This window comes from Nomascus leucogenys, chromosome 15 (assembly GCF_006542625.1).
Source record: "Nomascus leucogenys isolate Asia chromosome 15, Asia_NLE_v1, whole genome shotgun sequence".
Lineage (NCBI taxonomy): Eukaryota > Metazoa > Chordata > Mammalia > Primates > Hylobatidae > Nomascus > Nomascus leucogenys.
In genome coordinates this window covers 69472613-69498829 of record NC_044395.1, presented here as the reverse complement: position 1 = coordinate 69498829, position 26217 = coordinate 69472613, and the positions used below count along the sequence as shown (strand labels likewise).

General features: G+C 43.9%; 2 protein-coding genes, 1 long non-coding RNA gene and 2 other non-coding genes across 5 annotated transcripts in view; 2 read left to right on the top strand and 3 right to left on the bottom strand.

Annotated features, from left to right (window-relative positions):
* Nucleotides 1-5651: 5651 nt before the first annotated feature.
* On the bottom strand, nt 5652-8761 carry RPL27A (ribosomal protein L27a). The gene is made up of 5 exons (XM_003254910.4): nt 8700-8761; nt 8251-8314; nt 7419-7494; nt 6608-6782; nt 5652-5822 (listed from the first exon to the last, which is right to left on the bottom strand). Exons 1-5 carry the CDS (start codon nt 8700-8702, stop codon nt 5694-5696), a joined length of 447 nt encoding a protein of 148 aa, XP_003254958.1. The 5' UTR covers nt 8703-8761; the 3' UTR covers nt 5652-5693.
* On the bottom strand, nt 5931-6061 carry LOC115830540. Its single transcript, XR_004026090.1, has one exon. It is a non-coding gene; the product is annotated as a small nucleolar RNA SNORA3/SNORA45 family (small nucleolar RNA).
* Nucleotides 7144-7273, bottom strand: LOC115830541. Its single transcript, XR_004026091.1, has one exon. It is a non-coding gene; the product is annotated as a small nucleolar RNA SNORA3/SNORA45 family (small nucleolar RNA).
* Nucleotides 8306-26217, top strand: part of TRIM66 (tripartite motif containing 66) — a 67835-nt gene continuing 49923 nt past the window's right edge. The window contains exon 1 of the mRNA XM_030829628.1: nt 8306-8335. Within this exon, the coding sequence (XP_030685488.1) occupies nt 8311-8335 (25 nt within the window). The 5' untranslated portion in view covers nt 8306-8310. The remainder of the gene's footprint in view (nt 8336-26217) is intronic.
* LOC115838624 lies at nt 19080-19879 on the top strand. Its single transcript, XR_004033681.1, has 2 exons — nt 19080-19217; nt 19367-19879. It is a non-coding gene; the product is annotated as an uncharacterized LOC115838624 (long non-coding RNA).

Below are 26217 nucleotides of genomic sequence, written 5' to 3'. Positions count from 1 at the left end.
GGCACAGCAGCCTTACAGAGAAAGGAGGGTGTGGACAGTGGGCCTGGCTTGAGGTTTACAAAAAATATTCAGGGCTGCTTTCCACGTTCTTTCACATGATCTCAGGGCTTCTTTCCACGTTCTTTCACATGATCTCTGGAGCTCTAAACCAATGATTTTCAACCCTATCAGATCCAACAGTTTTTTTTTAATAGCAAATACTTTAATTCCCTCCTTCACTACCCTGAAATGAAATTTAAAGATAATATAAGCTACCGAAATATACCTTAACTGTAATATAAAAGGGGAGAAATAAAACAAATATTTTGTTATAATATTCAAATATGTAAATGCTTGTGTACAACTGTACTAGAAGAGATAATCAGATGCCTACACCGTACACAGAATTACCATGAATGCAACAGCTACATATGCAGATGGAGAAAAGTGTTGTATCAGCAACTCAGATCCTACTGAGTAAGTTATTGGTGAGTTTTCTGAAATGAACAATTTTTGGTAACGTTCTGAACAAAACAGAGTATGAGCTTCCCCTGATTTAAACAGTAGTTAGAATCCTAGGAAACAGAAGTATATGAAAACTGCAAAAACAAAAAACAAACCAACTTTTGGGTTATGTGCAAATGAAGTTAGATTTTAAGTTAGATTTTTCTTTGTTGTGTAGGACCAGCTCATCCATTCCAAGATATTTAGCATCCCTGGTCCCTTCCCCTCCATGATTGTGACAACAAAAATGCTCCAGCATGGCCAGGTGTGGTGGCTCATGCTTATAATACCAGCACTTTGGGAGGCCAAGGCAGGAGGATCATTTGAGCTCAGGAGTTTGAGACCAGCCTGGGCAACATAGTAAAGACCTCATTTCGATTAATTAAAAAAACAAACCACTGTTTCCAAAACACTCCTGTAAAAGATGGTATTGTGGCCATTGAGAGGAAGTGTCCTTAAACAGTGGCTTTCTGACAACACTGGGGCAGTTGCTCAGGGATAATGGTGCTATCTCCTCTACCAGGGAAGTCCCCTCACCTATAGGAGTGTCAGCTCTCCTCTATTCTGTAAGTTCTTTTAATGCAGGGCAGGCCGCTTCATTACACGGTTCTAAATGCTCTGATAAACTGTAGTCTTGAAATAAGTATTCTGGGCTTTTTAAAAAGCAATATTTTGAAGAATTGGCCCTTAAACAGCATTAGTCAAACTCTGGTTCCCATTGGAATCTGTGGAATTAGGGCCCATCTTAGTCCATTTTGTGTTGCTATAACAGAATACCTGGGACTGGGTAATTGATAAAGAAAAAAGACTTATTTGGCTTATGGTTCTGATGGCTGAAAAGTTGAAGATTGGGCAGCAGTACCTGGGGAGGGCCTCAGGCTCTTTCAGCTCACTGCAGAAAGCAGAAGGGGAGCTGGGCGTGTGCAGAGAGATCGGGTAGTAAGAGAGGAAGCAAGAGAGAAGCCAGACGCCTTTTAAACAACCTGCTCTCCATTCCCAGTAGAGTGAGAACTCACTCACCCCCACAGGAGAACATTAATCTATTTGTGAGAGATCTACCTCCATGATCCAAACACCTCCCAATAGGCTCCACCTTCCAACACTGCCATACTGCCGGCCAAGTTTCAAACCACATCCAAACCATAGCATGACCCAAGAAAATAAGTGTGATTAGTCACAGCTCAGTTACATTTTTGTTAAAACATCTTTTCACATGTACACTTATAACCTACTTTGTACACAAACTAGGTTATTTGAAACAACGTAAAGTGGGAATGAGAGGAAAATAAAAATTGGGATGTAAAATAGAGCCAGGAATTAAATATACGCTTTAACCTATATTCTTGCTAGGGGAGCTACACAAAATACGTTTCTAGAGCCAGATGATGTGGTATGCATTCCAAAACAAATTTATTTGCCTGTGGAGGTGGGGGTGTAATTTAAAAGGCCATGAAAACTCTCGAAAGAGAAAATACTACTTTTCAGCAATGGCAAGTTCTGGTATTTTTTTTTCTCAAGATACTTTTGCTCCATTTATATTGCCTCTCAATATGAAAATATGCATTGGATTGAAAAACTGCACCAAAACATACTTCGTCTCCCTCATTTCCCTAAGCTCCTAAGAGGAAATTCCTTTTATGTTTTTCCAGAATACTGCCATCCGTGTACAAGCACTTTCCTTTTTAGCCCAAAGTGCCCTTGAATGTCGCTGACGCTCACTACCTTTTAGACAATTGAGACAAATTCTGGAAGTTCCCATCTTGAAGATTTACGTAAAGGCCACGCCTACTGTTCTTCAACGCGCCCTAAACGGGGCTCGAAGTGCGGCGAGGTTGGCCATTCCTCCGCTTGGAAGGGGACCCACGGCCGCCCAGGGACTAGGGGTGGAGTTGAACATCCCGCCTCTCCAGGGGAGGTATCTGCGCTCGCGCACCACTGGCCGGCGCCGCCCTTGCCGGAAGTGGCCAAGCGAGGCCGGTCTCCGCCGGGCTTCTTCCGGTCTGGGACGCGGGGGAGTCATCGTCTCCGGAAGTAGAAGCTTACTCACCGGAAGTGGTTCTCAGGGGCCGAGGTAAGACCCAAGCTCCGGTCTGTGTTGTGAGGACGCCACTGAGGTCGGGTCGTGCTGACTGATGAAGGCGGCCGATGGAGCCACCAGGCGGGCGCTGCACAGCTTCCGCCCGCGCTTCCGACTTGCAGTCCGTCCCTGGGCTGTCTGCTCTTGGGCTAGTTAGCCGCTAAGTAGGGTCTAGTAGTACATTTATTTTGATTGAAAGCTCGCCTGATTTAGCTGCCCTTGATGAGCACTGCTTGTGCAAATTATGTGGCAGACATTTGTCATAAAATCAAGTTGCACCTGCAGCTCCCAAGTTGGAACGTAACTATATTTAAGGCATATATACATCAGACCAGAAATTATATCCTTTGCAATTCAAGCTTTAGCCAGGCACTAGAGATCGCCAGTATGAGCCTCCATGAACACAGAAGGCTATTCAAAGCTTGGCAGTCATGAAAATATTTTAGTAAATGCAGGTTCAAGAAAGCACTGGAATCGGCGGACTTAGGGCTCAAAACTATTTTCGTCTGTTCCTCATCACATAAAAGTTTTTAGAACTGTTACTAGTGTAGCTTCTGGTGAGTGAACAAGCCAGCAACGAAATTAGTGTTTCTTTCCCAGGCCAGGGGATCGGATGGCCTAACAAGGAACTCCTGGGGAAGAAGGCAGCCATTAAGGGACTAGGGATCCTTCCCCCAAAACTTTACTTCCTTCCATGCCTTATCATTTTGTGGTCGGCCCACTACAACTCAGTCTCCAAGTCCCGTCCATTATGCCATCTGAATCGTACCTTTTCCATACTCACTCCCATTTTCTTGGTTCTGCCTTCAGCCTCCCATTGTAGCCGTCCTTTACAGCCCGGCCAGAGTAATCTCTCTCCACCATAGCACTTCCCGTTTGCCTAACCTTCTCAAACCAGTTTCCTGAACCAGTATTCCCTCTGCTTGGACCAATTTCCCACTGACAATCACATGAAGGCCAATTGACTCCATCTGCTTCCATAATAGCTTGCACTTAAGTTCCTAAGTCAAACACAAAAATTAAGTGCATGGGCCGGGCGCGGTGGCTCATGCCTGTAATCCCAGCACTTTGGGAGGCTGAGGCGGGCGGATCGCGAAGTCAGGAGATCGAGACCATCCTGGCTAACACAGTGAAACCCCGTCTCTACTAAAAATACAAAAAATTAGCCAGGCGCGGTGGCGGGCGCCTGTAGTCCCAGCTACTTGGGAGGCTGAGGCAGGCGTGAATGGCGTGAACATGGGAGGCAGAGCTTGCAGTGATCTGAGATCGTGCCACTGCACTCCAGCCTGGGCGACAGAGCAAGACTCCGTCTCAAACAAAACAAATAATTTAGTGCATGGTTTCCATTTTAATCTACACAATCCTCAGGTAGGCACTTTCACCTAAATTTTAAAGATGAGGAAATTGGGACTAAAAGTCACACAGGTATTGGGTGAAGACCAAATATTGAGTCTTTTAATTCATCATTAACTACTGACCACTTATTGTGGGATCCTTGGATTCAGGTTCCATATTAAAAGTCCTCTATGGGCCCTAATGGAGAGCCCTTACCTTTTTTTGGGACAGTTTCACTCTTGTTGCCCAAGCTCGAGTGCAATGGCACCATCTCGGCTCACCACTACCTCTGCCCCCTGGAGATTCTCCTGGCTGAGCCTCCAAAGTAGCTGGGATTACAGGCATGTGCCACCACGCCTGGCTAATTTTGCGTATTTAGTAGAGACAAGGTTTCTCCAGGTTGGTCAGGCTGGTCTGGAGAGCCCTTATTTCTAACTTTCTCCAGCACAAAAGATGCAGGCCAAATGATACATTTGTTTAAAATTGTCCAGCTTAATTAACGTTTCACTACTTGTAATTCTATCCTATTCTTATGTAAGCCAATTTAGTGTTTCTCTATGCCTTATATTTGATCCCCAACATCCTCTAAAGGTTGTCCTGACAGATGTGTCCCATAGACAACCATGGTTCTTGGCTTATGCATATTATGACCCCACAGTGCACTAAGGAAACCTCCACTAACTAAAACCCAGGAGTCTAAGTGCCATCTTATTTGTCTAGAGTTTTAGACTGTATTATTTTGGGTCAAAAAAAGCTCAAAATCACAGGAAGAACCATAAAACTGTAGCAAATTATAATTTACCCTAACATCTATGAGGATCTTATTTGTAAACATGAATTGGTCACCATGTTTTCCAACAGCAAGAGACACAAATCCTAGAAAAACTTATTTCAATTTCCAGCCTTCAGGATTTCCAAATTTTCTCAAGATACATTTCAGACTAGAAGAAAAATTAACAATTTCAAACCCACTTTGACATACAGAAAAGCCCTGGCATACTGAAATTTCAGATTGCTGGACCCCCATCTCAAGATTTTGATTCATCACATTCTGGATGTAACAAGAATTTGGATCAAGATTAAGGAGCCATGGCCGGGCGCAGTGGCTCACACTATAATCCCAGAACTTTTGGAGGCCGAGGTGGGCAGATCACTTGAAGTTAGGAGTTAGAGACCAGCATGGCCAACATGGTGAAACCCCATCTCTACTGAAAATACAAAAATTAGCTGGGCATGGTGGCGGGCGCCTGTAATCCCAGTTAGGAAGCTGAGGCAGGAGAATCGCTTGAACCTGGGAGGTGGAGGCTGCAGTGAGCCGAGATGGTGCCACTGCACTCCAGCCTGGCAAGACTCCGTTTAAAAAAAAAAAAATTAGGGGGCCACGTGGAAAAACCTTGGGCTGTCCTGAAGGACCACCTCATTCCTATCACACTGCCCCTCTCTTTAGAATGTGACCCATCAAAATGTAATCTTTCCTTTTGAGCCCCATTGAACAATTAGGGTACATTCTCTCATTCTCTGTAAAAATTCAGAGTACAATACATGCAGGCCTTTCAGTGATCAACAGGTATTATTCTGACTTTATAAACAGAAATGTTTAACTGGCCAACGTCTGTGTTGGTCTTATGTTTACCATATACTTTCTGAGGGAAGTCAGCAGGAGCCCATGTCTTCATACCCTAAGTACTAGAACCTGGGCTCCCAATGCACACAGGATGTAGAGATGCCACTGAAGAACCTACACTCACACCACAAGGAAAAAGTAGTTAGCATTTAATGAAACTCCCTCCATGTGGCTTCAAGCCACCAGGACACAGGCCCCCCCAACACTCTTAATCTTCTCCTCAGCTCTTCTGCTGAAGAATTTGGCCTTCACGATGACAGGCTGCTTTGGGAGCTTTCCCTTTCCCAGAACTTTGTAGTAGCCCTAGAAGAACAGAGAAAAAAGTTTACAATACACTATAGTAGGTACCAACTGTGTGATGAGCATGAGGAAAGACTGCCAACCCACTTTCTAAATCCCTAGGCAGGGTATATATGTTTCTGATCTGGGCACTAACGGGGGCACCGACTGCCCCCACCAGTGAATCAAGACCAGTAGATTATCTTCGAGTACTCTAGCACACCAGGACAAGAGTTGTGTCAGGATGTGACTCTAGTCTCGGCAAAGCATAAGCCTCCTCCTGCTCAAATACCCCCTGCTAAGCAAAAGAAGACAACCACCTTCCTGACCACCAGAACTACTCAATGGACATTAAATAGGCCGCGAAGTGAATTTAAAGCATCCCTAGGGTTCTGGCCTCTTAACACTACCTCCATATTCATGACAGTTAAGACTGACACAGGGACCAGAACCCCCGCAAGGACAGACATAATACATCTGTTTTGGGGGAAAATCTCCTCAGATAATGTATGGCACTGAGTATCAATGGAACATATTAGGATTCTATTATCTGGGGAACATGAAGGGCCAAGAGCTGTGCTTGATGAAAACCAGCTATAGTTCAAGCACGAAATGTAAACCTGATACAACCTGGGCAGTGACAGTAGGCACTGCTACGGATAGGGAACTACCTATGATAATTCTACCACAGGAAGAATATCAATGTCTGGTAGGTAACTGGGAAGTACAGGTTATATAAGTGGATTAGATTAAGCCAGAGTTTTGTAAGGGAAGGTATGGAAGTATAGAAAAACATCCAATTAACTTACCGATCGCACCACATCAATGATGGGAGCAGCCCCAGTCTTGTTTTTAGCAGCATTCACCCGTGTCTGTTCACTGACCAAAGTCCACAATTTGTCAAGGTTGACAGTTGGACAGAAGCTCTGGTTCCTCTTTAAGTGGTAATGCTTCATACCAACTTTCCCAAAGTAGCCTGGGTGGCTAGGAAGAGATAACCACCACCTTCATACACACTCCAATTAAGATGCTATGTTTATCATCTTTATAGTTACCTCCCCCTATTACAGTGTAAATTATTCACTGGTGTAGAGCAGTGTCAGGCACATGATACATCTGCTGACTTAAACAACTGTTTTAAAAACCACCAAAGACTATCATGAGGAAAAGGCTATTCTTATTTCCTGGAACCAGGATAAACCACCGACAATGTCAGAAGCAGGGCCGAGACTAAAATTCAAGTCACATAACAGCACCCTATGGAAAATCTCCATACTCCTATAATAAACATCTTCCAAATAGCAAAAATTTATCATCCACTAGTTTGTGGGTAGGTGAATGTGAAGCATGTCTCTAACCTGGTGACTGACTGTGCCATAAGGCCCACAGCCAGTGAATAAGGTCAGCAGTTACTCTCCGAGGACTCTAGCACACTCAGGCAATAGCTGATACCCAAGCGTGACTCTAGCCTCGATGACAGGTTCTCAGTTCACACCAAGTGTTAACTTGGTAAAAAACAGCAATAGGCAAGGCTTGCTTCTAAACTTTTTATTTAAGCCAGCCCTCTTTCTGCCCCTACCTCCCAAGCTGTGTCAATAAAAGCAGTCCAAGGACACTTACTATTTGTCGAAGTTGATCCGGTGGTGATGCAGACCACCAGCATTACCGCGGCCTCCGGGATGCTTCCGGTGCTTGCCTACAGGAATACAAAGCTACATGGGGCCGGTGTGATGGCTCATGCCTGTAATCCCAGCACTTTAGGAGGACGAAGCGGGTGGATCACCTGAGGTCAGGAGTTCGAGACCAGCCTGGCCAACACGGAGAAACCCCCGACTCCACTAAAAATAGAAAAAGAATTAGCCGGGCGTCGTGGCGCACACCTGTAATACCAGCTACTCGGGAGGCTGAGGCAAGAGAATCGCTTCAGCCCGGGAGGCAGGGGTTGCAGTGAGCCGAGATTTTGCCACTGCACTCCAGGCTGGGCGACAATGATCAGTCTCACAAAAAAAAAAAAAAAAAAAAAAAAAAAAAAGCTACATGCGCCACACAGCCTTCTCACGCGTCTGAATACTTCCTCGCACAAAAGCAGAGTGTTTCCCCAGACTTCTGTGTCCCGCTTACGCTGTTCCCACCCTACCGATGCCCGTTTTCAGCAATGCGATTACTTTAGGATTCCGGGTGAAACATCTTTTCAGGTTCCACATCACAGCATTCCCACAGTACTCCATGTCTTCAACTAACCCAATACCGTGCCTGTTCAATTCCTATTACCCCACTGATGTGAAATTCCTTACAACTGGAATACTAGAGGATCCTCAGAAAAAAATCAACAGCTGTCGAACTTGACCACAAAAAGGTCTTATTCTAACCCACTTATCGGCTATCGATCTCCAGACTAGCTAAGCACCCGAAGAGAGCCCAAGGCCCACCCCTAGGGGAAGCCGGCACTTACCTATGCGGCCGTGGCCGTGGCTCACGTGGCCCCGAAGTTTCCGGGTCTTCCTCAGTCTGGATGGCTGTGTGGAAAAAGCTTGGTGGTAAGGCCTAAGGAATTAGGGGCAGGGGGCGATGCCTGCCAGCTGAGATGGTCCTGTAAGCCCGTGGGTCAAAGACCTAACTTCTGGAGAGTTCGGGAAAGTTGAGGGTACCGATCGGCTCACGGCCGTGAGGTCTCACCACAGTAGCGCCAGGGCCCGCGTGTCCTAGAGATCCGAACCGCGGACCTAACACACGGCTCCGGGAGCCCCGCCCCGGGCCCGCGCCGGCCACCGTGCCCTGCAGGCGGCCATGCGCAGCCTGGAAGCCCCGACCATGGTAGGGAGTGGATGACTAGGGGCAATGGGAATAGAGCTTAGGGGTCTCCGCCGGCAAGGAAGAGGAGGCAAGAAACGAAACACCTACCATGTTGGCAGCCCAGACGAAAAAGGAAGGCCTTCGCCAAGTCTCGCGAGGTATCGGGCGCGGGGGGCGGGGGCAAAATGCCTCACTTCCGGTCACAGAGGCCGGGCTTCGGGCGGGGCATCTTGGTCTCGCGGTATCGCGCGTCTGCTAGTCGCTTTCTCTTTTTGGGGGTGGTGATCCCCCTCACGGAGTGTCCTGGTGGCGGTGAACGGTCTTGGTGAGGCTCGTTGTGCTAGGCTCGGAGGGCAAAAACTGTTGAAGAATTGGGGCTAGGTGTGCTGTACTGCACGTCGCCCGTGCTTGCTTGAGCCAGGCCCTTTTCTGGCGCCTTGGCCAGGGAACCGCCTAAGCCGACCCTAAGGGCCTCGGTGTCTGAGCTCCTCACCAAATGCGCCAGCCCTGAGCCGCCCCGCGCGCCTCCACAGTTCTTAGTGGTCTGCTCGGGGCTGGTGATAGTGGCTACTGGTTTGTCTCCCAGCCGCAGTGCGGAAGCGCGAGGCCCTGTTTAATCCTCAGTGTGCCCACCTGGTGTCTCGCTCGGTTTCCTGAAGCTCCGGTGGCTCCCGAAATGCCTCCTCCCGCTCTCACACTTCTGAGTGGGCACTCCGGCTTCCTTTCTCTTTTGCCCTTCTGCTATCATTTGGTTGTCTTCTCAAGTTTGAGCAACTTAAATTAATTCAGGGACTTAGATGCCTGGTTGCTTTATGGTCCTTTTAATGCAGATGTTGTAAATACTTTTTCTAAATGTCACATTTAGGCCAGGCGCGGTGGCTCACACCTGTAGTCCCAGCACTTTGGGAGGTAGAGGCGGGAGGATTGCTTGAGGCGAGTAGTTCAACACCAGCCTGGGCAACATAGTGAGACCCTCGTCTCCACATACAAAAGTAAATAAGTAAAAATAAATGCTATTTTTGAATTTTCTCCAGAATTTACATAACACGCCTGTGACCCTTTCCTGGACACAATGCAGACAGTTGCTCGCTTTCCCACCTGTACCACCACACAATCTAGTATAACCCTTATGTAATTTATTGACCTACGTTTGTCTTTCCTACTAGACCTAATTCCTTATGTGGTCAAGGACTGTTTTCTTTTATCCATACTCAACTAGTGATTGTTGAGTGAATAAATGAACTTACCCTCACCTCCCTGTCTTCACTAATAGCAGCATGTCTTCGCTCTTAAGTCAGTTCCTTCAACCAGTGTTCAAGATCCCATCCCCTTGCTAGTCTGTTAATAGATCCCATGGGAAAAATGAAACAAATTTTTAAAATCCCATCCCCTCAGTTATTCTCTGTATGTGTGAGCATGTATTTATTTTTCTTTGTCTTACCCCCTTATGCTAAAATATATTTTCGCTAAAATATCCAAAATTCTGGCCGGGTGTGGTGGCTCACGTCTGTAATCCCAGCACTTTGGAAGGCCGAGGTGGGCGGATCACGAGGTCAGGAGATCGAGACCATCCTGGCTAACACGGTCAAACCCCGCCTCTACTAAAAATACAAAAAATTAGCCGGGCGTGGTGGCGGGCCCTCGTAATCCCAGCCACTCTGGAGGCTGAGGCAGGAGAATGGCGTGAACCTGGAAGGCAGAGCTTGTAGTGAGCCGAGATAGCCCCACTGCACTGCAGCCTGGGCAACAGAACGAGACTCCGTCTCAAAAAAAAAAAAAAAAAAAATTCCAAAATTCTCCCATGTCCTTGCCCTTTCCTTTACAGCCAAGCTCCCTAAAAGAGTAGTCTACAAATCCTGCCCATTTGCACCTTCCCATCCATTGTTCACTGCAGTCTAGCTCACAGCCTGTGACTTCAGTGAAATTGCTCTTACTAATGTCATTAATGAACCGATTTCCAAATTGGACTCTTCCTATCCTTCATATCACTTGTTCTTTCTGTTGTACTTTAATCTGTTGGCGTCTTTTTCTAGAAAAAGTCTTGCCTTCCTCCTACTCTGGTCACTTATCAGTCTTCTTTTCAGGTTCTTCCAGCATTGCCTACCACTTAAATGTTGATGTTCCTCAGCCTTCTGTCCTTGTCCTTATCTTTTCACAGTAGATGGTCTTCTTGGGTGGCTTCAATTCACATCCTTATTGCTGAGCTCCACACCCATATGGTCACTTAATTACTGGTTGGTATTCCTTGGACGTTCTACAGACAAAGTAAACATATCCAAAGAACTCAATCTTCACTGCTCACTGGTGCCTTCTCCTTTATTCTCTATCTTGGTGAGTGGCACCATTGTCCACCTAGATAATGAAAATTGTCCCCACTGTCTACTACACTGTCACCCTATCCTTTTGTTTCTGTATCTCTCCAATGTGCTTCCTCTGTTTAAGCCTTAGTGCCCCTGCCTTCATTCAGGCCCCCATCATATCTCTTAACTGGAGTTTACAACACCTTCCTTTGTTCACTCTGCCTGCATTCTAACCCTCCTCCAATTTCTGTATCCTTCACACCTCCACCAGGTTAGTATTCCGAAAACATGACTTTCATTCTTTACTTACTTGATCAAAAAGTTCAATAGCTCCTATGACCAACAGAATATAGCCCACTTGCCTTTCCAACCTTACCTCAGCCTCTCCCTTACACAAGCTTTCTACTGCAGCCATGCCTGGTATATCCCATTTGCATTTTTGCCTTTGCTCATGCTGTTTCCCATCCCGGAGTGCCCATCCTCTTCCTGACCACATGTCCTGAATCTTCCTCAACCTTTAAGGCGCACTTTATATTCTGCTTCTTCCCAGAACACTTCAGTCCACAAGGATAACAACCAACATTTTCAGAGCACTTGGCAATTTACAAAATACATCTGCCTGAAGGTACAGCACTACCAGCCTCATTTTACGTGTGTGAACACTGAAGCACAGAGGAATTGGGTGACTTGTCAGAGGCTGCATAGGTGGTCAGATACAGAGCCTGGGCTTAGCCTTTAGTCTCTCTCCAGATCCCCTGCTTTTACCTCAGTGACCAGTGCCTCTCTGACCTCACAGCATTATGGTCTTCATCCCTCCATCAACCTTAATCACATACTGCATGTGACCAGCAGGAAGAGGGGTCTTGAGAGTAGGAGGCGAGATCAAAGAAGACATCATCGTCTATTTGACATCAAAACTGGCCAGTAAGTGCACAAGAAATGAGCTGGGTTACCTGGAACCTAACCTTGGGAAGATGATCTGTCAATGGAGGTAAGCTGGGCAGGGCCTTGGGAATGAAAGGGAACCATCAGGGGTATTAGAGCTGGGGCCTACAATAAGGACCACCACTGCAAGAGGTTGAGGTAGGGTTCTGGGTGCTAAGACACTCCTGGATAGTTTGCCAGGTTCCTTGGTTATACAGGAGCTACGTTCTGTCCCTCAGGCCACCTGGCTGAACAGAAGGCCTCCCAGAGTGGACCCAGCACTCCCCGTTGGGTTCTGTGCTCACCTAACATTCTTCTCATCAATGGCTTGATCTGGTTGTAGAGGGAGTACCCTGGGTAGTTGTCTGGCTCAAACCAGTTTTCTATCCAGCTCCCTCTCCTTCAAAAGGCAATCACATGACTTAAACACACAGCTCATGTGGGGTTTGTTCAGTGTGTGTCACTTTTCCTAGGTCGACAGAGGTCTGAGAGAGCAGACAAAGCTGAGTTCTCTGTCTGCAAAGTGGAGTAGCAGCCAGATATTTGGCATTAGGGGACCTGTCCCTCCCAACTAGGCACATGGGACATGACCTTTGGCCATGACTCCTGAGGGGTGTCCTTCTCTGCGACATCTCTTCTGAAGTACAGCATGGCTTTGTGACATCTCAGGCATCTGGGCTTCCTCAGAGTGTGAGGGCCTCAGAAAATACCTCAGAAATGAACGGAAGAGATGATACCAGGCAGCAGCCTGGTGAGGCAGGCAAGTGTGCTGATTTTTTGCTGCCCCAGGCCTCTCTCCAGGTGGCCTTGGGAACACATCATCACCCTGAAGAAGGCTCTGGTGATCCCTCTTCCTTTCTCTCCTCGCTGGGTTCCTGAATTCGACATAAGTCCTTCAGATAGCAGCAACATCCTGGATGGATCCAGCTCTGTTTTCTTGCTCTCCATCTTTAGATGTGGACATTTGGAAATATTATGTTCATTTTCTTTTTTAAGTAGAGCACTGTTAATCAAGATGGGAAGAAGCAGTGTTTCTGCCTTTTTTCCAAGTGAGAATTAGACAAAAACTCAGAAATCCCAATTTACTTCAGAAAGACTTGAAAATTATACATAATAGACAGTACAACAGTAAAGAAAATTCTGAAAAAAATATAAGTATAAGCAACTCAAATCATTCCACCCTACGATGCCATTTTCTTTTCTGAGTATTACCTTTCAACTCTTGTATACATGGAGACATAGCTGTCTGCAAAGTTAATGATCATAGTATACAAATCCTTTTGTATTCTTTTTATTTAATACCATGGCAGTTTTTCGTATCACTACCCAGTCTTCAGGATTATTTTTAACAGCTGAAGAATAATTTATTTTCAGCATGTACTATCATTTATTAAACCACTTTCTTTTGTATTTTGTTTTTTAAAAAAATTCTTATTGTATTCTTTGCTGTTAGAGACAATGATGGAATGAGCATTTGTATATAATTTTTTCTTCTCCTGTTGAATAACTTGTCTAGGATAAATTCCCAGGAGTGAGACTGCTGGATTATATGGTATGAACATTTTTGTGATTCATTTTATGTTACTATGTATTTTTTCCAAAAGGATCGTACCAATTTATTCACCAGCAATATGTACAGTTTCCAGTTTCATTTTAACCTCCCTAGCCTTGGGGGTTTTTGTTTGCCTTTATCGGTAGTTTTTGATACATGGCATTTAGGGGAAATCCATAGGATCAAGCGGGGTTTTCTTCAGCACAAAGTAAAAATAATCTAATTGGAAGATTAGGAATTTTTAGGAGTCTTTCTTTCCTGTGTTGGATAGATTGTTCTACATGGCAATTATATTCCTAAAGCTTTGTTGGAAACTAGGGTGGAAAACCTTGCTGCTATTAAACTCAGAGTAACAAAACATGAAAAGAGAAATTCTAGAGTCTTTGAGACAATGGCAGAAAAAAAGGAGTTACATATTTGGGTTTTAATTTAATTTCAGAGGATAAAATGAATGGAAAGAACACAGAAAGCTGGGTTCATTTCCTAGTTCTGTTTTTGTTGTTGTTGTTGTTTTTAAAGATAAGGTCTTGTATGTTGCCCAGGCTGGTCTCAAACTGCTAGCCTCAAGCAGCCCTCCTACCTCGACCTCCCAAAGCACTGGGATTACAGGCATTACCATCACGCCCAGCCTCCTAGTTCTGTTTTTACTAACTGAATTATATTGAACAAATAGCATGTTCTCTTTGAATCTGTTTTCTTGTCTGTATAATGAAAAAATAATGAGATTCATTCATTCCTTTTATAAATATTAATTGAGTGCGTACTATGTTCCTACGCTAGGTGCCAGGCAAGTGAAGGGCAGGTACAATTGTGAACAAAAGTCCTTCCCTAAGACTATGTCTAAGACATACATTAAACAAGCAAACAAATAATATATCACATATAACACAGCCTAGGAAAGAGTAGGTACTCTCATTACCTACTATTTCTCCCTCACGTTTTCTCCCTAAAATGAGTGTTATTTTTATGATAATTTGTTCTGTGCCCCTCATGCAAACAATCTTTGAAATTCTTATTCCCAGTGTGATGTGGAGTGACTTGTTCCATCATTCCTTAGCAAGGTTAAGGTACTCCAGTAAATATTTTCCTTTTCTTAGATATAGATGTGGTAAGATGTTAAAAGGAGGTGGTTTGTGGCAAGGCAATGTTTTAAAATTTAACTTTTTGTCAACATTTTAAAATGTAAATAAAAATAAGAATTTCTTGGGTTTTGGAAAACTAAGATTTGGAGACATTAGACCCACATTCTTTTAAGTAAAGCGCCTTATTCATATAGATTGCCCAGCCCCTGTAGGCATTTGAATTTACTACCTTGGCTTAAGTAGTCTTCCAAACTCTGTCCCCTCCACTCTTCTAGGTCAGGGGAGATAAGAAGGAGAGGGAAGAACCAAGTTATGATGAAAGCAGCCATAAGGAAGGGGGCAGAAATGGGGTCATTTGACCCTTCCTCTTCTCAAATCAGAAACTCATTGTGTGGATGTGCCTTTAAATTAACCATTTACTTTCATGGAGTTACTTCAATTGCTCTTCTAAGACATAAATGAGATGCCTGTTTCTTTATATTCTTACCCTGTGTAGTACTTGCTGGTGGTGGAAAACCATGCTACCTCCCTGAGTTCCCAGGATTGTGATGCAAGGTCTAATGCAGTAGTTCTCCAAGTGTGGTCTGTAGACCCTATGGGGTGGGGGGTCCCTGAGACCATTTCAGAGAGTCCACAGGTCAAACAATTTTAATAATAAAGCTAACGTGTTATTTGATCTTTTCACTGGGTTGACATTTGCACTGATGGTGCCAGAGCAATGTTGTATAAAACTGCTGATGTTTTGGGCACCAAACCGGAACAAAACCTTATATTCTTTACCGCTAGGCATCTGCTGGTTAAAAAAAAAAAAAGGAAGTTTACCTTAAGAATGTCCATACATGATGAAGTGGGAACAATTTTTATTAAATTTCAATCCTTAAATTCTTAAGTACTTTTTTAGATTTCTTTTTGATGTTCTGTGTGAAGAAAAAGTATTCCTGCTACACATCAAAGTGAGAAACTGTGCTTGTGCTATTGAGTTGCAAGTTAAACTAGCCTTTTAAAAAATGAAACATCATGGACGGTGTGGTGGCTCACGCCTGTAATCTTTGGGAGGCCGAGGCGGGTGGATCAGGAGGTCTGGAGACTGAGACCATCCTGGCCAACATGGTGAAACCCTGTCTCTACTGAAAATACAAAAATTAGCTGGGCATGGTGGTGCGTGCCTGTAATCCCAGCTACTTGGGAGGCTGAGGCAGGAGAATCGCTTGAACCAGGAAGTCGGAGGTTGCAGTGAACCAAGATCACGCCACTGCACTCCAGCCTGACGACAGAGCGAGACTCTGTCTCAAAAATAAATAAATAAATAAATAATTAATTAAAAAATAAAAAATGAAACATCAGTATTACACGAAAGAACAACTGGCAGGCTGGGCACGGTGGCTTATGCCTGTAATCCCAGCACTTTGGGAGGCCAAGGCAGGTGGATCACCTGAGGTCGAGAGTTTGAGATCACCCTGACCAACATGGAGAAACCCTGTCTCTACTAACAATACAAAATTAGCTGGGTGTGGTGGTGCATGCTTATAATCCCAGCTGCTCGGGAGGCTGAAGCAGGAGAATCACTTGAACCTGGGAGGTGGAGGTTGCTGTGAGCTGAGATCACGCCATTGTACTCCAGCTTGGGTAACGAGCAAAACTCCATCTAAAAAAAAAAAAAAAAAAAAAAAGAATAACTGGCAGACACACTGTGGTTATTCAGGCTGGGGAATTTGTCAGATATTTTCTCAAAAGTGAAATGACAGTATTTGTTGCCAATGATAAAATTCAAGCATTCAAGCAGAAGTTAGAATTCTGGTAGTTTTTGCTGCCTCCATGAGTTTGGCAGCTTCTCAATGCTTAAAGAAATTTCTGATGAGATTCGAGGTGATTCTAAGGAATATGATTTTTTTCTTATTGTATAATGAAATGTGTCGATATTTGGAACATCTGCATAAATCATTGAACTGGTATTTTCCAAATGACCAACGCTTGGTGTTAAAAAACTATGCCTGGGGAAAAGACTAGTTCAAAGAGCAAGATCAGCAGATTTTAATATAACAGAATAAGAAAAGTTTGGTTCAGAGTCTACCTTATAAATAACATTTAAGAAACTACTACCACTTGTTGAATTTTGGTGTGGTATCAAAGAATATCCACAATTACCTGATAAGGCTATTAAAGTACTCCTATCTTTTCCAGCTGTATGTCTGTGTGAGACTGGATTTTCCTCATATACTATAAACAAAACAACATATAAGAGATTGACTGCAGAAGCAGGTATGGGAGTCCAGCCGTCTTCTATTAAGCCAGACGTTAAAGAGTTTGGCACATATGAGAAACAATAGAAACAATGTGACTCTTCTCATTAAATTAATTTTTTTGAAAGTAGTTAATTTTTTTTTTTAGGCTGGGTGCAGTGGTTCACGCCTATAATCCCAGCACTTGGGGAGGCCAAAGTGGAGGATCACTTGAGTCCAGGAGTTTGAGACCAGCTTGGGCTACATAGCAAGACCTGGTCTCTACAAAAATAAAAGTGAAAATAAAATAGTTGGGTGTGGTGGCACATGCCTATAGTGCTAGCTGCCTAGGAGGCTGAAGCAAGAAGTTTGTTGAGCTCAGAAGTTTGAGGCTTCAGTGAACTTCGCACGACTGCCCTCCAGCCTAGGCAACAGAGCAAGACCCTGTCTCAAAAAATAAATAAATAAATAAATGAAATAGTTTTTTTTTTTTTCCCAAAAAGTATGTTATTCGTGTTAACATATAACAAGTTTATTATATTTTGAAAATTAATGTTTTAAAATTTTCTCAGCTTTAACTTCTAATAGCAATAGATATAACTCACATAAATAAACTCTCTTTGGGGTCTTCAGTAAGTAAACATATGTAAAGGGGTTCCCAAGACCAAAAAGTTTGAGAACTACTGGCCCAATGAAATAAACCCAGGCATACTTGAATCTTCTAATAGAGACTGTCCTCATCTCTAATCATGCTGCTGCTATGGCTGTTTTCTGCTAAATAATTCCCAGAAGGAATTAGAAGTGCAAGTCTATCTATAGCTTTATGTAGTGGCATCTTTCTGGACCCTAGGCAGCCTGGCCTCTCCCAGCCCCATCATCCTTCCTCCTTCCTGAAGGCTTGGTTCCTAAAGACTTCAGACTGGAGTGAAATTTTTCTCAAACTTGCATAATTACCGAGACCCAGATTTGAATTAAATGATTTGTATTTTGTTTCTTAAATAAGTACAAGTATAAAACTAGGTACAACTTCCTTTGGCTTTTAGCTCTTATACAACTATAAAACCGAATATAGTTTACAAATTATAAAAAACTACAAAGCCATCAAATTAATAATATTAATTTCACATATATGTGATGTTTTTCTAAACTAAACTATCATTATGACTTAAATGTGGTGCTCACTCTTGTAGCAAAGTTCAGCAAACATATGCCACAATGATGACGGCCCAATTTTCCCACTTCCTTTCTCTATTCCAAGTACTGTAAAACATGCATCATTTTGTGCCACAATGTTGTTTAGACTTCAAGTGGCAAGAATACATTATTTGTGTATTAAGTCTGCCACTCTTTCAGTTCATTAACCTGAGACAAGTAATACTGCCTGGTGTGTACTAAATCCTAGACTCTTAACACCACCCCCAAAATCATATTGTGGTAGATATGTAGATAATCCAGACTATACTTTTTAAAACTTTATCGCAATGAAACACTAATTTTTTTTAGTGGACGGAACTCATGAAAATATGTGTGTGGACCTCAGCTTGAGAACATTTCACTAATTAAAAGTGTGGGCCGGGTGCGGTGTCTCACGACTGTAATCCCAGCACTTTGGGAGGCCGAGGCGGGTGGATCACGAGGTCAGGAGATCAAGACCACGGTGAAACCCCGTCTCTACTAAAAATACAAAAAAAATTGGCCAGGGCGGTGGCGGGCGCCTGTAGTCCCAGCTACTCGGGAGGCTGAGGCAGGAGAAGGGTGTGAACCTGGGAGGCAGAGCTTGCAGTGAGCAGAGATCATGCCACTGCACTCCAGCCTGGGCAACAGAGCAAGACTCTGTCTTTAAAAAAAAAAAAAAAAAGAGAAGAGTGTGGGCCAGATGTGGTGGCTCACGCTTGTAATCCCAGCACTTTGGGAGGCCAAGGCAGGCAGATCACTTGAGCCCAGGAGTTTGAGACCAGCCTGGGCAACATGGTGAAACTCTGTCTACTGAAAATACAAAAAATTAGCCACGCGTGGTGGCATGCACCTGTCATCCCAGTTACCTGTGAGGCTGAGGTGGGATGAGGTGGGAGGATCACCTGAGCCTAGGGAAGTCAAGGCTGCAGTGAGCTGTGATTGTGCCACTGCACTCCAGGCTGGGCCACAGAGTGAGACCGTGTCTCAAAAAAAAAAAAGAGAGAGAGAGAGACTGGAGTCCACAATCAGACTGACCTGGATTTGAATTTGGACTCTGCCATTTGCCATCTGTCTTTGTGTGTGACCCAACCTCTCTAAGCCTGTTTCCTCAGCCTATCCCTCTTGGTTTTAATTTGTAAAAGTGTCTCAACCCCTTGGAAATACAGTATGTAAAGTGCCTGTCATAAACTTGTCAATAATGCAATTTTCTTCCTTTTCCCAAAATTAAAACTTAGGTCAAGCTTGTTTACCAATAAGGAGAGGCACAGGTATGGGACACTTCTGAAGGGTTTGTTTGCCTTCAAACAAACAGCAGACATCTCCAGGCTTTGTTTTCCACGGCAGAGATGGCTAAACTCTCTTTTTGGTCCCAGGTGAGGAACTGAGGCTGAGGCATGAGCCTCCAGCTCTGGGGAGGAACATGGCCTGGACTTTTGAGGCCTTGTTCTCCGAGGCCCCTCTGGCCCAAGATTTTTTTCTGCTCAAAATAAATAGATCACTCTGCTTTGTGCTTCACTTACAGGGGGTGGAGTTGGCTCGCTCTACACGCTGCTTCTCACCCGAGGATATCAGTGGAAAAGCCCCAGTCCTGGGCACAGGCATGGCTGTGGACATGGGCATGAGCTTTATGGGGCTGCCACTAGCTGGCCAGAAACACTGCCCTAAGAATGGACAGATGGAGGCCGTGGTCATGACCTGCTCATTGTGCTGTCAGGACCTGCCAGGTGTGGGCTCTTATCTCCTATCCTGCCAGCATTTGCTCTGTAAGGACTGCTTCCAGGGCTTGATACAGGATCTAGGGCAGATTGCCAAGGCTCATGAGACTGTTGCAGATGGTAAGTACAAAGGCACCACAGGTTCACCTCCCACTACATAACAGGTCTCTTCCTGTTTCATAGGAACTGAATTTCGGGCGTAGAAAGAATCAGAATTTAAATGCCCAAGGGACGCTCATTGCTGAAAGCAATCTTTGGGGGAATCTGTGAGACAGAGTGAATCCTCTTGATGCCTAATATATCTGTTTTGTAAGCTGGAACTTTACATGTTGGGATTTCCTTAAATTGGTGGCAGACTAAGAAGCCTGGGAAGGTTTTGATTCAAAGTTTGGCTGCCTCCCCAGACGGAGAGGATGTGTTCTGACTCACTAAAACTCCAAGGCAGAGAGAGAATGGCTGGCTGGCCTCCTAGGGTTAGTCAGGAACAGATTTTGAATAGAATCACACTGACTAGTGAGCTATTCAGTATTTAAGCTGATGCCCAGCAGGGAAGAGCCTGTGTCTTCCTCCAGAATGTCAGGTTTCCTAGGAAACGGTCTCACTGGGAACTGTGCAGTCACTGGAGACGGGAACCGGGTCCCTTCATTTTATTATTCTAGCACAGGACATGTCACAGAAGTACAGTGAATATCCATTGAATGAAATTATGCAGTGAGAAAGTCAAATAAGTTGGCAACATTTAGAAATATCGTTGTTGATCTTTTCTGTTTGTTTTATTCTCTGCAGTATTTCCCAAGTGATTTGAAGCACAAATCTAGGCTCTCTGTGAGGCATTATAGCACTGGTTAAAAATGGGGACTTCAAAGTGCTGGGATTACAGGCGTGAGCCATCGCACCTGGCCCACACTCTTAATTAGTGAAATGTTCTCAAGCTGAGGTCCACACACATATTTTCATGAGTCCCGTCCAATAATTTTTTAAAATTAGTGTTTCATTGTGATAATAGAGTTTTAAAAACTATAGTCTGGATTATCTACATATTTAAGCCCTCTGAACCCATGGGCAAGCTACCTTGCCTCTCAGAGTCTGCTGAGAGTTTGGAGTACAGGAGAGATATGATCTATTTTGATTTTTTTTACATTAATATATGGTTTTTAAACATAAACTTAGTTTTCCCTTAATCTTAATTTTAATTAACAAATCTTACTCTCTTTATAAGTGGCATAAATTTTAACAATGCCATTTAAAGGGCCTTTGATTAATATGTGAACTTAGTTACAAATGTTGTTAATATTGGCTTTTATAAAATAAAATGTAATTTATTTTCTTTGTAAGTACTCCAATTATCTAGCAAATAGGCATTCCTGATTAAAGAACTCTTGAAAATCCAGTGAGTTAAATTTATAAATATGGTGAATCATAAATATACCTTAAAAGTTCCAGCATTATAGAAAACCAAATACTTAATGTTCTCATTTATAAGTGGGAACTAAAGATTGAGTACATGTGGACACAAAGATGGGATCAGCAGATACCAGGACCTACTTGAGGGTTGAGGGTGGGAGGAGAGTGAGGGTCAAAAAACTACCTATCAGGCCTGGTGCGGTGGCTCACGCCTATAATCCCAGGACTTTGGGAGGCTGAAGCGGGCGAATCATCTGAGGTCAGGAGTTTGAGACCAGCCTGGGCAACATGGTGAAACCCTATCTCTACTAAAAATACAAAAATTAGCCGGGCATGGTGGTGCGTGCCTGTAGTCTCAGCTACTCAGGAGGCTGAGGCATGAGAATCACTTGAACCCGGGAGGTGGAAGTTGCAGTGAGCCAAGATTGCACCACTGCATGCCAGCCTGGGTGACAGAGTGAGACTGTCTCAAAAAAAAAAATAAAAAATAAAAACAAAACAAGACAAAACAAAAAACTACCCATCAGGTACTGTGATTATTACCTGGGTGATGAAATAATCTGTACACCAAACCCCCATGACACACAATGTACCTATATAACAAACCTAAATATGTACCCCTGAACCTAAAATAAAACTTAAAAGAAATAAATGAGGTAGTCAGGTTTGGTTCAATTCCAGTGCCTAAGGACAGAGAAGAGGGCTAATTACTGTGTTAGTCCCTCAGGCTTAATGCGGTGTTACTTAACAATCTCTGACCCTGGCCCCACAGCCCTTGGACAGACCTGAGGCCTGAGTGATAGGTGGCTGCCATTGGGGGCTGTGAATAAAATCCCAAAAGGAGTTTTTGTTTTTTTTTTTCGAGACAGGGTCTCGCTCTGTCGCCCAGGCTGGAGTGCAGTGGTGCGATCTCGGCTCACTGCAGCCTCTGCCTCCTGGGTTCAAGTGATTCTCCTGCGTCAACCTCCCAAATAGCTGGGACTACAGCATGTGCCACCACACCCAGCTAATTTTTGTATTTTTAGTAGAGACAGGGTTTCGCCATGTTGGCCAGGCTGGTTTTGAACTCCTGACCTCAAGTGACCTGCCTGCCTCAGCCTCCCAAAGAACTGGGATTACAGGCGTGAGCCACTGCACCTGGCCCTAAAGGAGTTTTATTAAAATCATGTTGGACAATGAGGATGCAAGGTATTGGGTACCATTGATTTCAGCAGTATTGACAGTATGAAGGATAGTGCCTGTGACTTTACCATAATTCTTCAGTAATGGTAAATAGCACTGTTGGTATTAGCAGCAGTAGGAGATGGCAGTCTCAATGCATCAACATAAGGCAGTCTGTGCTTTGGACCAAATGATATTGGGCCTCTGCAGCAGTGGTGGCACCTTTTGTCAGCTTTGGTGATGGTGCCCTTCATGACTGTAGGGATTTAAAGATAGCCACAATTCTTTTCCGCCACCCATCCCACTAAGAGGTGAAGTCTATTTGTTTCCCTTGAATCTGTATTGTTCCTATGACTTACTTTAACCACTGGAATGTGGCAGAAATGTTGCTGTGTAACTTCAAAGGCTGGGCCTCAGGAGATCTGCAATGTCTAAGTTTGCTGGTTGGAATATGCCATCTTGGGACTGGGCACAGTGGCTCACGCCTGTAATCCCAGCACTTTGGGAGGCCGAGGTGGGCAGATTACCTGAGCTCAGGAGTTCGAGACCAGCCTGGGCAACACGGTGAAACCCCATCTCTACTGAAATACAAAAACTTGGCTGGGCGTGGCAGCATGAGCCTGTAATCCCAGCCACTCGGGAGGCTGAGGCAGGAGAATGGCATGAACCCGGGAGGCGGAGCTTGCAGTGAGCCGAGATGGCGCCACTGCACTCCAGCCTGGGCGACAGAGTGAGACTCCGTCTCAAAAAAAAAAAAAAAGAAAAGGAATATGCCATCTTGGAATCCAGTCTCCATGCTATGAGCAAGCCCAAGCAGTCCCATGGAGAGTAGAACTGCAGTTTCTGCCTGACAATCAGTACCAGTTGCCAGCCATGAGTGAGGCTGTTTCGGACTGGGCCATCCCAGTATCCCAGATGACATCACTGAAGTAGAACTACTCAGTCAACCCATGGAATCATTGAAAGTAATAAACTTCTGATGTTTTAAGCCATGGAAAAAAAAAAGTTCCAGCATCGTTGGGTTAATATCTAGAATACATAAAGAACTCCTACAACTCAACAATAAAAAAAAAACCTGATTTTAAAATGGGCAGAAGACTTGAATATACATTTCTCCAAAGATGAAGTACGAGTAACCAATAAGCCCAAGAAAAAATGCTCAACATCACTAATCACTAGGGAAATGCAAATCAAAACCATGATGAGAAACCACCTCAAGCGCATTAGGATGGCTATCAAACAAACCAAAAAAATCCCAGAAAATAATAGATGTTGACAAGAATGTAGAGAAATTGGAATATTTGTGCACTGTTGGAGGGAATATAATACAGCATGGCTGCTGTGGAAAATATGGCAGTTCCTCAGAAAATTAAAAATCAGATTATCATATGATCCAGCAATTCCACTTCTGGATATATGCTTAAAAGAATTTAAAGTAGGGACTTGAAGAGATATTTGTACACCCATGTTTCTAGCAGCATTATTTGCAATAGCCAGAAGGTAGAAATAACCCAAGTGTTAGTCAACAGATGAATGGATAAACAAAATGTAGTATGTACATATAATGGAATATTATTCAGCCTTAATAAGGAAGTAAGTTCTGACACATGCTACAACATGGATGAAGCTTTAGGACATTATGCTAAATGAGGTAAGCCTGTCATAAAAGGGTAAATACTGTATGATTCTGGTTACATGAGATATTTAGAGTAGTCAGCATCATAGAGATAGAAACTAGAAAGGTGATTTCTAGGGGCTGGGGGAATGGGGAGTTGTTATTTGATGGGTACAGAGTTTCAGTTTGCCCATTTTTTAATGGGGTTGTCACTGTTATTGTTGAACTGTAGAAGTTCGTTACACATTCTGGATACCAGTCTCTTATTAGATACATGATTTGCAAATATTTTCTCCCATTCTGTGAGTTGCTTTTTCATTCTGTTGGTAGTGTCCTGGGATGCACAAAAGTTTTAAATTTTCATGAAGTCCAACTTATCTATGTTTTTTGTTGTTGTTGTCTGTGCTTTTGGTGTCACATTCAAGAAATCATTGCCAAATCCAATGTCATAAATTTTTCCCCTTTGTTTTCTTCTAGGAGTTTTATAGTTTTAGCTCTTAATAAGTTCAGGTCTTTGATCTCATTTAAGGTTTTTAACGTGAACGAATTATGCATGTGTCAAGGCTGTGTTTGACTCTAAAAGGAGAATATCAAATTCATATTAATGGTCTGGGTGCTGTGGTGGCTCATGCCTGTAATCCCAGCACTTTGAGAGGCCAAGGCAGGTGGATCACCTGAGGTCAGGAGAAGACCAGCCTGGTTAACATGGCGAAACCCTGTCTCTACTAAAAATACAAAAAAAAGTTGCTGGGTGTGGTGGCAGGTACCAGTGGTGGCAGGCACCAGCTACTCTGGAGGCTCAGGCAGGAGAACCACTTGAACCCAGGAAGTGGAGGTTGCAGTGAGCTGAGATCACACCACTGCACTCCAGCCTGGGTGACAGAGTGAGACTCCATCTCTGTCTATATGTATGACAATTACCTGAATCATAGTATTCGTTGCCAAGTTATTCTAATTGCAATGAAGAATAAAAACAAAAGCTTTGATGTCAGTGTATTTGGCCATCTGAGTGTCATTCCTGATCTGCCTGCCATTACTAGTTGTGTAATTTAGGCAAGTTACTTCATCTCTCTGCCCAAGAGGTTTTTTCTTGCCTGTAAAATGGGGTTAATGGTGATAGTTACTAACTCATAGGACTGTTGTGAAGATTAAATGAGGACGTATACATAAAGCCTTCTGTACTATGCTTCGTTTATAGAAAGAAGGTAAGAAAGGTAAAAAAAACAAAAAGTGCTGTTATTTAGAACTTGAGAAGATGTAAAATAGGGGAAAAAAGCCTGTTAGATGGAAACATGCTTAATTTGGGACCAGAGAGTCAATTTCTCATATAATATATATGATATGTGGCATCTTATATATATATATATATTTTTTTTTTTTTTATGAGGCGGAGTTTTGCTCTTGTTGCCCAGGCTGGAGTGCAATGGCGCGATCTTGGCTCACTGGAACCTCCGCCTCCCGGGTTCAAGCGATTCTCCTCTCTCAGCCTCCTGAGTAGCTAGAATTACAGTTGCCCACCACCATGCCCGGCTAATTTTTTTGTATTTTTAGTAGAGACGGGATTTCGCCGTATTGGCCAGGCTGGTCTTGAACTCCTGACCTCTGGTGATCTGCCCACCTCAGCCTCCCAAAGTACCGGGATTACAGGAGTGAGCTACCGCGCCCGGCTTCTTATATTCTTTAGTAGGTCTTACGGTCTGGCTAGGCCATGGTTCCCTTCCACATTTGCATTTATGGGTAAAAAGTTGAATAAACTTCCTCTTTTTATATTTTTGTGAGACGGAGTCTCACTCTGTCACCCAGGCTGGAGTGCAGTGGTGAGATCTCGACTCACTGCAAGCTCCACCTCCCGGGTTCACGCCATTCTCCTGCCTCAGTCTCCTGAGTAGCTGGGACTACAGGCGCCCACCACCACGCCCGGCTAATTTTTTGTATTTTTAGTAGAGACAGGGTTTCACCGTGTTAGCCAGGATGGTCTTGATCTCCTGATCAGCCCGCCTCGGCCTCCCAAAGTGCTGGGATTACAGGCATGAGCCACTGCGCCTGGCCTAACTTCCTCTTTATTACTTGGAACTATTAGGACCCTATGTGGTGTGGTATTTGTTGGTTTGTATGTCTATCTCTCCCCCATGGATATTTATTGACTACTATGTACCAGGCTATATGGCATTTAGGGTGCAGAGATTAAAAGACAGAGCCCTTGACTTCAAAGAGCTCATAGTCTAATGAATGACAGCCAAATAAACAGGTGATAATAATACAGTGAAGAGAAGATTGTTTAAAGTTCAAGCAAAGGATCAATAACTCTGGTAAGTTCTCTATGTACTAGGACTGGCAGATATCAGTTGCCCACTGAATATTTTCTGAAGGGTCAAAAGAATGGCTCCCAAATCAGCTGTCTGATGAAAGGCAGAGCTGTCACCTGTCTCTGGCTAGCCTGGTGAAATACCCAATACCTGAACTTAGATTTCTGGTCTG

Bases quoted from the DNA above. Each gene is read 5' to 3' on its own strand.
- RPL27A (XM_003254910.4), bottom strand. The intron at 7,495-8,250 runs GTAAGTGCCGGC...GTATTCCTGTAG, and splicing joins CCACGGCCACGGCCGCATAG to GCAAGCACCGGAAGCATCCC. The intron at 6,783-7,418 runs GTAAGTGTCCTT...ATCTCTTCCTAG, and splicing joins CGGATCAACTTCGACAAATA to CCACCCAGGCTACTTTGGGA.